The following is a 14,459-nucleotide window of genomic DNA, read 5'->3' as shown; positions in this document are numbered from 1 at the left end:
TAGTTGCTCTCTTACCAAGCGAAAATCATTAAGACGAAAGGCTTTGATTGCAAATAAGTATAATGCCATATTAAGGACTCTGGGGGCTGTGCTATAAGCCTCGATAAGGCACTTATGGAGGCCTTTTCACTAAAAAGGCCTATTGCTATTCAGTAAGCCTTGATAAGTGGCCGATAAAGGCATTTCCCCCCACCCCCCAAAAAAAAATCGCTAGTTGAGCCGCGATAAGCCACTTATTGGCAGGTTGTCACATCCGTGCAATTCCAGAAGCCTCGAGTTGGTTATTGAGGCTAATCGAGGCACTAGAATGACGATTTTCTCTCACAATCCTCCCACCAAGAAAAGTTGGCATGAAGGTGGTGACAACCTGCATCGGATTGATGCCGGAAGTTTCCGGAGCTGATACCCATTAATATCAGCTCCGGATAACCCCGGCATGAATCCCATGCAATAAAAAAACATTTACAGACAACTTCATTACCTTAGCGGCTAACCGCTAAGGTTAATGAAGGGGTTAACTACCAGTGCCATCATTATTGTGGGTAGCGGGGGTGGGTAAGGTTGCATTTGGCCCTTGGTGGGTGTTTAGGCCTTGCGGAGGGGGGGGGGGTTGCGGGTGGATTTAGCCCCTTCATTACCTTAGTGGTTAATACCGCTATGGTAATGAAGGGGTTAACCCCTCCCACTACCCACACGGTAGGCATTAGCACCCAGCAAAGGCCAAATGCCACCTTCACCCACCCCCGCTACCCACAATAAATATTTTCAGACACAACAACCCTACTACCCACCTCCTCTACCCCAACAACCCCCCCAACACATACCATACAGTAATGGGCAAAATTACTATTATCCACATATGGATAATAGTGCATTTGCCCATTATAAAATGAAACATTAGCCAGCCAGCATAAATAAAGTAAATAAACCTTTCTACTTACCCCTGGCATCATGAAGGGCGTCCACGTCCGCATACTGTAGGGCCATGTCCTCCGATGCCAGCAAGAATACAACAAAAAATACACTCTAATGGCCCTTAAACCGTTAATCACCTTAGCGGTTACCGCTATAGTAATTAAGGGGTTAACCCACCCTCCCCTGCTACCCACCCGGGAGGCCTAATCACCCACCCCGGATCCACTACGAACCCTGGGACTATTACCCCCTTCATCCACCCCCTCTGCCCCAAGAAATGGGCTATTGATGTTTAACCCCTTCATTTCTTTAGCAGCTCACTGCTAAGATAATGAAGCTGTTTTAATATACATTTTTAATACTAGTGTAGTTGAGCAGGGGGTCTCCGGAGAAGAACCGCGTTGATTTCAGGTCCGGGGACCCCTGGTTCTCGAGATACAGACCCCGTTATAGGGAGTTATTAAAAAAAATGAAAAAAAAATTTGTGCAGGGAGAGGCGGCTCTCTGCAGCTAAAACAAATCGCCGGATTTGGCCTTTTGAGAGAGGCGATCATCACGCCGCCAGCTACTCACCAGTTTTAGGAATTTTGCTATCACATGGTAATCGAGGCTTTCTGAATACCGTGATTGCAACGCTCAGAAAACTGGCGGATTAAAGAGCAGGGCGATTTTATTTTTATGAAGGCTACTAACATAGGCCCCACTGTCTACACAAAGAGAGATCTTATGTATAAAATGATCTAGTTCTCCATTTTTCCAATTCTAATTCTCACAGGTTGGGGTTTATCATGTTGCCAATCGATAAAATTGAACAGTTGAAGATCAACTGCATAATTTACATGCCATATATTTGAGGTGCAAAATTATATAAAAACAATATAAAAAGACTATTAGCCTATCACAGATAGGTTAATTGTGTTATGTTAATCCCTTCAGGGAAAGACTGACCTTAAACTTTAAGAATTAGACAGGGAAGACGTTTATTGAGCCTATTGCAAATCTGCTTGCTGCTGTATGTTTCATTCTCATACAGTATGTGATAAAAGCATCCCCATGGGAAATCTGTAATAAGTTATTATACAGTATATTGAAGCCGAATACATTGTAATACCACCTGGGCTAGTGGCAGAATGCACTGCTACAGAACGTGTCACAGAAAAATAACACCGTATTGCTCTTACCTTTTTCAGTATCTCTGTATTCAGCAGCATAAATACTTCTATGTTTCGGGTCTCTTCTTTTGCCAATGAGCTTAAGTAGCAACTTAAAACTAAGCAGGGCCTGACTGGTCTTTCACAATCCTAAAAACAAGATGGGGATTATCAGGATCAGTACGCAAATGTTACGATAAAAGATACATTGACGTGCAGACGTTTCAGTTTGCAACGTTTTCACTTTATTAGTTTTCTCAAGAAACTACTTTAGTTCAAAATGGACCTACATTTTGAATTGTTGCAATTTTTGGCAATTTTTTTTTGCCATTTTCGTAATTTGTTTAAAAAGTAGCATTAAAAATACCATAGTCACATGACTAATATCACCTGCCCATTTTTTCATGACAACAGTTTGCATAGCCCTAATTGAAATGTCCTGTGTCCTATTAGAGAAACATAGGCCCCTATTTAACATGATGTAATGTCGTGTTCCAAAGGATGGAGTGTACCTTCATGCAGATGAATAGGACTTAAATCTTCTCCAGCTTGGGGCAGTTGGCTTCATAGCATGTTAAATAGAAATCACAGGCCCATAATCAATATGCTATGAAGCTGCTCTCCAGTCCTTGGGAAGAGTTCTGCTCCATTCAAGCAATGGGACAAAACCATTTTCAAGCACATTGAAGTGGTTTCACTATGTATTGAATAAGGCCAATAGAGAGACATTGCACAAGTGGAATCCACTAATGGACACACAATGAAAGCAAGGCAAAGAAGCCCAAGGAATGCAGGGCTTTGAGAGGGTCAGGTAAATCATTCATAAGTAAAGTACCCGATATGGAAATTAAGATCTACTAACTTCTTTCTTAAATTTGAATACAGGAAGCAGATTATTCTTAATGCCTTCATCTGAAGTAAAGCCGTAAGAGGTAGAGAATAGTTAAGTTAATTGCTCTAAATAACCCCCTGTTGCTCACCCTTGATCAACAGAAGCCATGGATGGCCCCCTCTCAGCTTAATAAAAGCCCTGGAGCAATATAGTAGAGAGCAAATTTACTTATATACCACTAAACAGATTAGCCTGTGCTCCACTTGATAAGACCCTGGGATCACAACTGAGATACAGATGTATCGCGCTGCGGGGAAGTCCATGCTTCCGGAATGGATCCCCCGCAGTGTTAATGTGTCTGGGCTGCGATCATCGCGGTCGCAGCAACACAAACAGTAAGGCTGTACCTGTACTTGGGAAACATGCAAATAAAAAAGATGTCAAATGTATTCAAAATTGCATGTTTCACATATCTATTTAGTGGAGTATAGGTAGTACATGTGCCCTCTACTCAACTGGTCTCTCTGCTCTCCAGCATAAGCCCTATTTAGTCATAGAGTTTACAATCCAAATTTGGTCTATGACACACCTGGAGATAGAATCATTTGTCAAAGGTCACTAGGAGCTTAAAATGGGACTCAAACCAGATTTACCTACTGCAAAGGCAGTGACATTAGCACTGAGCTACTCCTTCAGCCTTCTAGAGCAGCAACTGCAGGCTTTATGTTTGTGAAGCCCCCTTTCCCCTGTGTCTAATGGAACTACGTGTGCTGGATACCTGTCTGGCGTACAGGAGGCCTGATCCTCCACCACTGGGAGCCTGGGGGGTCGCGTTCTATCTGGTGACAGCGCCTTCACCTGGGAGGGATCTTAGCGCAGCTGGATAACCCCTTCCCAGGAACAATACCAGCAGTAAATAAAGACACACACAGGTATCACCAAGTTGCGACACCCGGGCAGATCGGCAACCGTGCCCCCACCTCACAGACCCAAAGGTAGGGGGGGACCTGGCTACATTTGTGAGCATTTAAACGTTATTATTTGGCTACTAGAAAACCCCTGCTGAGGGGAAAATAATAACATCCCTATCTTATGTCTGAAAGAATAAATGTAACACTATTATAGTAACATGTGGTATTGGTGTAAATGTAACTACTGTACTTATACATTCCTCACACTAAAATATTTTGCTCTTATTTAATAACCTGAATCCATATATCAAAAGAAATCATATATATTGAAGGCAGTGGTGACATTTCAGAGCTGAGATTTCCTCTTGAGTTTGACATGTCACTGTAAACACTTGAAAATATGTCCTATTTTAGTAATGTTTTGGTAGGCAAATACTATAGCATGATCCACATTGAAAAAAGTAGTAAAATATACTGCTTTTACCTCCTAAAAATGTTCATATTAGGCAGGAACAGGAAGAACAACATTTTAAAAATACAGCTCAGACATAGGTAGTAGACCTGACATATTTTATTATTTCAGCCTGCCCAGGAGTGAAGAACAAATTCTCCATTATATAGTTTCATTCCAACGCAAATATGTTCTTTCCTTGCGTAGTAAAAGCAACATTAAATGGTCTTCATTGGTCATAAAAACATTAACTACATTGATTCCTGGATATACAGTATATATACAGTATATATACACATATATATATATATATACACACATATATATATACACAGTTAGGTCCGAAAATAATTGGACACTGATACAAGTTTTGTTATTTCGGCTGTGTACCAAACAAATTAAAGTTAGTCAAATAATGAATATGGCCTTAAAGTGCAGTCTATCAGCTTTAATTTGAGGGTATTCACATCCAAATTGGAGGAAGGGTTTAGGAATTACATCTCTTTAATATGTAGCCCCCTCTTTTTGAAGGGACCAAAAGTAATTGGACAATTGACTCAAAAGCTGTTTCATGGACAGGTGTGGGCTATTCCTTCATTATTTCATCATCAATTAAGCAGGTAAAATATTACATCTTTAAGACTACAGTGTTCACACTAAATTCTGCTAATCTACTTGCTACAGTATCTAGCAACAGTTCAATAGTGAAGTGGCCTTTAAAGCTCATTTAGAGTAACATTTTATTTATTTTTGTCAGAAAATCTCTCCATTTTATGAAAATGTGAGCAATTATAGGTCTGTCACAGTAGATAATTACATTTAAGAATGATTTGATAATCTAATAAATATTCTTTAGAACTGGAAGCATGATGACCTCATGTCATGAAGTGCGTATGTACAAAATGGTGTTTAGTGAAGAAGATAAGCACATTATAAAGTGCCTGTGAGAGAGCAAGAATTATCATCCAAAACGCTTACATAAAATGTTTCCTGATAAAGGATGGTCGCAAGGAGTGAAAAAAACTCACTTGTAAAATTAATGCCTCGGGTAGTTTCAAGCGTCGTATGCGCATCGGTTGTCCGCACACAGTAGACAAGATTGATTGAAGTGGAAGCTCTAGTGTTGAGCCAAGAAGATGAGCCGCAGACACTGAGCATACATTTTGAACCATACTTTGAACTCAAACTTTATAGTAATCTTAGTGTTTCAGATTGGAATACAACAGTTCAACACATTTACGAGCTACAGTAGGAAGAAAAAACTCCTGTTTCTCGTTTAATGAAGATGAACCAACCGCAGTGTATCTGGCACTTGTTGACATAATACAGTGACATCAATTTGGTTACTGTAACATCAGTTGGTTGTGATAATGTACTGTACATAACAGACCTACAATTGTGCACATTTTCATGGGGATTGAGTGAGAAATATATAGGATATGAAAAAAAATGAAAGGGGTCCTTTTTTCCTGAACAGCGTATAATTGCAGACTGGCCCAATTACGAAATCATAACTTGCACAGACTCCAAGGTCAATAATAACTAATATAAACTTTATCACATGTGTGATTTCACTTTTACTAGTACAGTATATGATATTTGCGCTCATACCCTTCTTTGCGCTCATACCCTTCTTTGCTTGTGTCAATTTAGCTATTAAACGAAAGACTTGCAATTTTTCTTTTACTTGCGTGTGCATGGCTCTTTTTGATGAACATATTTTACGTCTTCGGCCAAGCAACCATAATTGAATCAACATGACTTTGCAACCTCCTGATAGAGAATAATCAGTTACAAGATAAATTTAAGGAACTCTGACAGTTTTTATACTGTGCAGAATGAAGGTTTATGAAAACTTGCCTAAGAGTGGATCCTATTATGGTATTGTTAATCCTGCCAGCAGACCATTCTACTGCAGACACGGAGGTCAGATTAGGTGGTTATCACTTTGTATATATAAATTATTTTTCAAGAGGTAACATTTTTCTCCTGTCAGACAAGTGCTAAGCCGTACACTGTTTGGCAGTGACAGCAAAGAAATACAGTATGTCTTAAAAATCAAGTTACTCTAAAGAAAATCTGTTAAACCGGCCTTTAAAAAGAAAAAAGAAAATACTAAGGTATTAACTATAAAGAAACCCACATTGTTGCACACCACCAAATAATAAAAAATGAACAAACTACTTTATTAATAAATGGGTTACATAAAACATTTATCACTGTACAAGGAGAACAGTGAATAAAATACACAGTGTGTGTAGCGAGAGGTACACTGGCGACACACTTTATTCGAGCTCGGCTAGTCCCACGAATTCGGGTATACCCGGGTGTATTGAGGTTTGTGACTGTTTTCTGCCCGAGTGCATTGGGTTATTTTCCAGGCAGGGATTGAAGCATTTTATTCCCGCTGGCTGCAATACTGCACAGTATATATATATATATATACTGCATTACAATTCATGAATTTATGCCATCTGGTAGACACGCGAAGCATTGCAGCCTATTAAATCCTAATCATTATCATTTAACAGATCAGCCGCCCGTCAGCCAGGCATGAACCCAGGCTGGGAAGGCAAACGCAACGGGGCTTGTCAGAGGTGAGGAGCGGCGCATTCCAGGTATCTGCCAGGTACATACTGGGTATTTGCTCGAATAAAGTGTGTCGGTGCAGTATGGCAGAATAATGCGTTGTAAATATGGGCCAACATGTCACATTGCATTGAATTTTAATATATTCAATACAACAACTAAAAATATGTGAACAAATTCACATCTCAGCCAGGTCTGCAACCCTGTCTTTCCCCATTATCTCTTAGCATACAATGCTTCCACTGCAGCCAAGGATTCTGGGGAAATTACATGCAACAGTGTGTCACCTTTTACTTCATGTCCATTTTAACATGAAATGTACTGAATGTAATGACTGAATTCTATATTAAGGGACCTATTCACTAAGCAGTACTACTCCAGAAGACCCCTGCCAGTACAGCTTAGTAAAAAGATAACCTTTTACAGACCATTCAAGTGAAAGTGCTACATGGCGTTTTCAAGCACAAAAGGTGTCTTATGGAGTAGCAATATAGATATGACCTTAAATCCCTGAATTGATAACCAGAATACTTTACTTACCAACACTTTCCTGCCCGATTTTCTAAAGAAAGAAAATATTGTGTGAAAGATGTTTTCCTTTTCCTGGGGAATGACACAGGGTGAAGGATTTTTCTGGAAAGAGCAGTTTCCTTTCTCTTGATCAACCTGAAGAAAAACAGAAATAAGTGTCACTAATACCAATTGTATTGAAAAAAATTACTTTAATAATAAAAAAAAGAATAATCTTGACATGCACAAGATTCATTACTAAAGACCAATGCACATCTTTGCCAATGTCCCTTACCTTTATATACTATGAGTTTATCCTATCATTAATTATTCTTAAGCTCTAGTCTCAGAGGTTACTATGGAAACCTTTACACTTTGATGGGCTCAGGGCAGAGCTTCACGTTAACATTCCTGACACTTAATATTTCAAACACATATCTCCTGAATAAAGATGGGTGAACCAGTCCATATCTGTTTCCCGGGAGGGGGGAGGGGGGAGAGAGGGGGGAGGAAGAGAAGGAGTGGGAGAGGAAGAGGAAGAGAGAGGGGAGAGAGCAGAGGGTGAAGAGGAAGAGGAGGGAGGGACATACTTTCAATTTAGTGGTGTATCCAGTTATATACATATCCCCTCAAACATCCTTCCAAATCAATTAGGGTGACATGCCTGTGCCGGAAAAAGGAGCTCAACTGAGGCACCCGGTTGAACCTGAGAACCCACAACTGCTTTTCTAGGCCACAGCTCTAGTAGTGTGAGCTAAGTGTGATGACTTCACAGTGATGAGAAAATATAGCATAGTTTTATTTTCAAAAGCTCTCAACTGATTTTATCTGAAACAAGCAGATATGATGATCTACTGCTGAAAATGAAAATATATCCAAGGTGTACTCCTTTTGTGCACAGATAGCTCTTCGTGTGTTCTACAAAGTGTTTGGGATGGTATATACTGTAAGTAACTCGGGACTCTAGAAAATAAGTATTTCTCTCTCTATCAATTTTTTTATTATTATGTATTTAGTACAGTATTTGAAGGTAGTTTTGAATCAGATTTACTCTGTACAGTACCAGGGGTCTGGCACTTCTACTTGGGATTGCATCGCCTAAAAGATGCTTTGGCAATCGAGGTCCAAATCAACATTTGCACTAAACCCCTTTCTTGCCATATATATGTAGCCATGTTTAATAATGGTATACAGTTCTCTCTCATGCTGGCAGTAAGCCTGGTAAATATGCAGGATTGCCAGCATCAATCATGGAGGTTTGCCCTCACACCCTGGTGAGGTGTCATATGTATCTGAGGGGAGTGGTAACAGACCTTGTGTCCATTGTTAGTGACACAGGAGGTGGAGCTATTCCCTTGTTATATAAGACACAGCACTGCCCAAACTTAGTGTTCAAGTCTATGTTGAAGGTCAAGTGTGTTAACTAAGAGTTCAAGAGAGTGGTTCTACAGCAAGTAGTGAGACCTGCAGCAGTAAGGCTGGCAGGGCCTACACTGTGTCCAGGGACCTGAAACAGGTGGTGATCTCCCTGAGGGGAGAGGTGATCCAACTCCATTGGGAGGGCAGATCTTCTGAAAGGAGAGTGCTGTACAAGATGAGCGGCTAAGCAGTTTGCTGCGAGGGGCAGTCTGCCTATACCGTCAATAAAGATGCCCTTGTTCACAAGAACCCCCATGTGTGAGTGTGAAGTTACTCCACAGAGGAAGGCACCACAGAGGAGTTCCTCATCAGAACCATCTCCTTGTGGACGCAGAGATCCTGATGAGGTGGAGACGCTGCACTGTATGTAGGTAGGACTCACGCACACTACCTCAGCTGTCTGTCTGGGTTGACACTCCCCATAACAACATCAAGCTGGAGACTCAGGAGTCCTGTTGCCAACAGGTGCACCACCAGACACGACCATGTAATGGGGACCGGTTAGACCACAGGGGTCAATGTGAGATTGGGTGGGTCAGGAAGGTCCAGAAACACCGTTACATATATTTTCTCTCTTTTGTGACCAACATCAATTCCATGACTATCCCTATAACTAGGTCCACTAGACGAATTAAATACAAAAAAAATCAATAAAATACAATAGCTATTAAAAATAATATTTTGAGTGTGAATTTGAGTGAATCACACTGTATATCAGTCCATACATTGTACTACTCTATTCCTTCTGCTCCTGACATTCCTCAGGGACAAGTCAATGGCTAAAAGAAATTCACAACACACATTTATATCTTCTACATTAGTCATTGTATAAATTAATGTGCACATTTTCGGATTCTGCTTATATCGAGATGTCCTCTTCATGGAAAAACTATAGGGTATGTTGTAACTGTCCAGACTGTAGTCGGCGAACCTTAGATACCTCATGCAAAAGAAAATAATTGCCAGTGTCTATGAAATATATACTGCTGTACTAAATGCTGGCGTCAATGCTGTTCAATAATGGTAGAATGTTTCTAGCTTACAAGTGATTTTGTCTTGAAGTTACAACAAGCTGCAAAACCTCCATTGAGACACGTTACCACCCCAAAAAAAGAAACCTAAAACAAAAAAGGATGACTCAACTTTAAAGAATGTTGCAGATTGAATAAGTTTTTTTTTCAGACATGTTTTCTTCATAGCCAGTGGCTTTATGGATCAAATTTGAGAAACGAACATTAATCATAATGTATAAAATATACAGGGTATATGTATTTTCTTTAAAAAAAAAATCTACTGCTTAATGCTTAGATAAATGATACCAGGCCAATGTAAGTGAACATGTCAGAGTGAATGATAAGAAGATATATTGCTTGCAAATGCACAGCCCTTAATGTAGACAGTACAGTGAGATGCAGACATGCAAAAACATCAATAGCCCACTCAAATTCAAGTCAGTTAAAGGAGCAGTTAAACATACCCTGAAATACATTTTTTTTAAAGTTATTTAATTGAAATAAGATAAACACATAAGTTAAAAAAACACACACACTTTCATTTCTATATAGATGATTATGGTCCTGGTAATAAATGGTCTTTCTCCATTCCATTCTGAACTTCAAAAACCTGACAGAGATTCCACCCAGAGACCTCAAAGCCACTCAGACTGCAACCTTCTGGTCATGCTTTAATCTTAGTGGCTGTGATGTCCTTAGGTGTATCGGGGTATCAATATTCCAGATGGAGGCATTGATCAACAGGGTGAGATGGTTTGTTTTCACTTTTGTGTTTACATTATTTATTTTAGATATGGGAGCAAAAATAAAAAATAACTTTTTTCCTGCAGGTAGGTTAAACTATTACCTAATGATAGAGAATTCAATCAAAGTGCCAGGCTGTCTTCAAACATTTCACTTTTTCAAAAAGGCCTTTGGTACATGACTGAGGGCCATATTTACTAAGTTGTGCTACTTAATAGGGCACCTGCTGTTGTAAGAAGACACCTTAACTTGAATAGATCAAGGTGTCTTCCAGTACCAGAGGGTTTTCTTATGGAATTGCACAATTTAGTAAATATGGGCGTAAAACATGTATTGGGTTTATACAGCTTTATAGGCTTCCTATAAAGCAAAATTATGGAGATATTGTATCAACATGACTCTACTAACCCTTTCACTTCAACATGGGTCTGGAATGCATTGAATTTAGACTAGGAATAATTTACTATTCTATCCCTAGATTCTGTATAACTGATGTAAAAGTAGGGTTGCCACATTTAAGTTTTTATAATATGGGACGCCGAAATCCAGTATGAAAGTCTGATGTCATAAAGAGTGATGAATGATTGAAAATGTTTCCAGATGAATGGTATCTCTTGCTTTGGTTTTTACCATCTCTGCGCTTGGCAGGACATGGAAAGACACTCACTGAACTAACAAGTAGCGGTTTGAGAAAAAGTAACGCAAATAAAGGTGGTTGTCATGGCATTATGAGATGACCAGTCAGTGTCCTAACTTTATTATTTTAATAATTTAGTAAGGCGCCATCTATCGGAAAAGGTAACAATGACACTCAAGTAGAAATCTATTACGTTTTTATGATTGATTTCATTACAGTAATTTTAAGTTCAGGCATTTCACGTCAAGGCACTAAAATATGGGACTATTATGAGTCCCAGCAGACTTTCCGGAACAAGAGGACAAGTCAATGAAAATAATGGACAATCCCTTATATACGGGACATCTGGCAAACCCTATGTAAGAGACTTGTTCAGCAACTTAATACACTACACGCAAAACCTACAGTAGGTTTAATACGTTTATTCAATTATTTGCCAATAAACGGTCTGCCTTATCTCCCTTATCATAGAATGTCTGTTTGGTCCATTTAAGAGCCCTCTATACATCTTCCAATTGCAATCTCTTAAACTCCTCCCTTGCCTGGCTCAGTATTTTATAAATTTTCCTCAACAGGTTTTTTTTTATGGGAACCTTCCAACGTTACAATTTTTTCCATAAAATATTTTTGTTTTTCCATTTTTATTCTCTTTCTATAAGATGCAATTGAAATAAGCTGTCTTCTACTAAGCCATTATTAATCTGAAAATTGATTTAAGTGAATCTCCAATTTGTGTGCTAATTTCTGGATAATTTAGTAATGAGTCATTAATTCTCCAGTGAAATGATTGAATCTAGGCAAATGGGGGTCAAACAAAATTGTCACAGGAGCGTGATCCGACCACGTAATAAAGCCTATATCTGAGTGAAGCAACACTTCCAAAATGTTTGGGGTTACAAATATACAGTATTATCAATTCTAGAGTAGGAGTCGTGTGGGATTGAGTAGAATGAATAATCTCTCTGACCTTTATGCGAGTGGCGCCAGGCATCGAAAAGACCAAACTCTTTGACTAACAATCTAAATTTCCTTGATACACTATAAGTCATTGGAGAGTGAGACTGCCCTGGATGAGTGGATTTATCAATATCTGGATCTGGGACCATATTAAAATCTCCTCCTAAAATTATTGGTTGTTCTCGAATACCTCCGAGAGATTCCAATGTTTCCTTTAAAAAATCAATTTGTCCTTCATTAGCTGCATATACATTCGCTAGAGTGATATGTAGACCTGAAAGTAGACCGTGGACCACAAGGGACCTCCCTTCTTGGTCTCTCTTAATCTCCAATATCTGGAACGGGATACCATGCTTTATCAAAATCGCTACCCCTCTTCTTTTGCTTGTAAAAGACGAATAAAGTGTAATAGGGTACATCCCTCTAAAATTGTTTAGGGGATCCTGAGTGTCAAAAGGTGTCTCTTGTAGAAAAACAATATCTGCTGTCAGACTCATAAATTCCTTTAGGGCCAATCTATATTTACTATTACTGTTCAGACCCTTAACATTCATTGATACTACCTTCAATGGCGTTTGACTAATCATTTCCAGTATCGCGGTACTCTATTGTGAAAGTTATGCTCCAAAAATCTCAATGGTTGTAGAAAACAGAAGGGGGAACAGATTAAAAAACAGGGGCGGAGTTTTTCCCAAATTGGGAACTTGGATAAAAAAAAATGCACTTGGAAAATAAGATGAGTGTAACCAGCCACTCATCTCAATTATGTGGCCAGTCCCTATATGGATTGGACTTGCAAGCTCTACTGTCTCTATATGTCACTACTGGGGTCGCCCTAACGTCAGGCATGTTGGACTCCTTACTCACACCCGCATACTGCCCCTACTAAAATCTTACTTAGAACAACAGTCATTGAATATTTTTCCCCTGGGCTCACGAAAAGTTATTTCCACTGCTCCAAACAGATCTTAGTCTTTTATACACTAAGAGGGGTCCACTCTCCTCTGCAGAGACGATCTTATTGTCCAGACAGTGGGGAAAAAAATTTGTATGCCGGACCTATAAATCAAAAGAAGGGAGACAGAGAGGGACAAAACAACAAAAACAAAACAGCTCCAGCTTGGGCTTCTTAGGGAATCCTGGGTTGTAGACTCATCGGTCGGATAAACCCTCGCAGGCTCCGACAGATCCTTCCAGGGTCTGGTGACGAGAAAGAAAAGACACCCATGTGACATCCCAGGTACTTGGCCGGTATCAATTCTTCGCTTTTCTGGCACTCGTTCCCTCAGCCGACCTCCTTTCATCTGAGCTATTATTCTGGGATTGCCCTTGTTGATCCGGTCTGCTCTTGGGCTCCAGACGCAGCCCCGAAGAAAAGAAGACACCTCCAGATAGCGAAGCGAGACCTGCCGTCCTCCCTGTTTAACAATAAGGCAAAATGGAAAAGCCCACCGATAGCGAATTCCCTTTTCTTGTAAAATCGCTGTTACCGGTCATAATCCTCTTCATCTGTCTATGGTCATCCTTGACAAGTCCTGGAAAATTTGGATGGGGGAGTTTTCGAAGTCAATTGAACCCATCTTTCTGCAACCTTTTATTATCTAGTCTTTCACAGCATATTGATGAAGCCGCAGCAGCACATCCCTGCTTCTTTTAGAGTCATCAAATCTCGGACCCAGCGCTCGGTGAGCTCTATCATCAACAGTTCACTGTCTTCTAGTTGGGGTCAATTGAGAGAAACAGCCTTTTAAGATATGGCTGCAGTTCCTCCACAGTCACTGACTCTGGGATGTGGCGGATTCGCAGATTTTTGCTTCTCTCCCTATTTTCAAGATCATCCAGGCTGTCTCTCATAGCTATTACCTCCTCGTTAAGCCTCAGGACTTCGTCGTCTGTGTTCACTTGATTTTGCAGGGAGATGTCCATTTTACCCTCCAGGTCTGTGGTTCTTTTACACAGGGCAGATATTTCAGATTTAAATTCTAGCACTGCTTTGTCCAAAGCAGACTGGAGCATCTCCTTTAAATCTTGCCTTGTGATGATGGTATCTCTGTTTTTTTCACCCTGCTCCTTCCCAGGGCTCCTGTCTGCCGGCCGTGCCGTCATCTTGTTTTTTCTCCACTAGGGTAGGGCTGTTTATGCCCAAAGCGGGACAAATCCGGAGCGCTCACCTTCCCATACTTCCGGAGATACATGCTGGATGATTCCCCTGTCCTCTGCCTATATTGCGGCCGCGTTGCGAGGTGCTCTAATGGTCCACAGGCAGCGGCATGCAGAGAGCTCTTCAGCAGACATGAATGTGCTGTGACGTCACACGTGCACCCCAATAA

The 14,459-nt window shown here is 40.2% G+C and overlaps 1 protein-coding gene and 1 long non-coding RNA gene across 4 annotated transcripts in view; one reads left to right on the top strand and one right to left on the bottom strand.

Moving 5' to 3' along the window:
- The window catches only part of ITGA9 (integrin subunit alpha 9), a 505,378-nt gene that overhangs the window by 57,222 nt on the left and 433,697 nt on the right, over positions 1 to 14,459 (bottom strand). Inside the window, exons 24-25 of the mRNA XM_075586544.1 lie at positions 7,390 to 7,515; positions 2,097 to 2,216 (exon numbers count right to left, since the gene is read on the bottom strand). Coding sequence (XP_075442659.1) covers positions 2,097 to 2,216; positions 7,390 to 7,515 — 246 coding nt within the window. The remainder of the gene's footprint in view (positions 1 to 2,096; positions 2,217 to 7,389; positions 7,516 to 14,459) is intronic.
- LOC142487350 (uncharacterized) overlaps positions 1 to 14,459 on the top strand; it is a 176,006-nt gene that overhangs the window by 63,702 nt on the left and 97,845 nt on the right. The window lies entirely within an intron of this gene.

This window comes from Ascaphus truei, chromosome 2 (genome assembly GCF_040206685.1).
Source record: "Ascaphus truei isolate aAscTru1 chromosome 2, aAscTru1.hap1, whole genome shotgun sequence".
Taxonomy (NCBI): Eukaryota; Metazoa; Chordata; class Amphibia; order Anura; family Ascaphidae; genus Ascaphus; species Ascaphus truei.
Note: the sequence above shows the minus strand (reverse complement) of the source record. Positions and strands in the feature narration are given on the sequence as shown.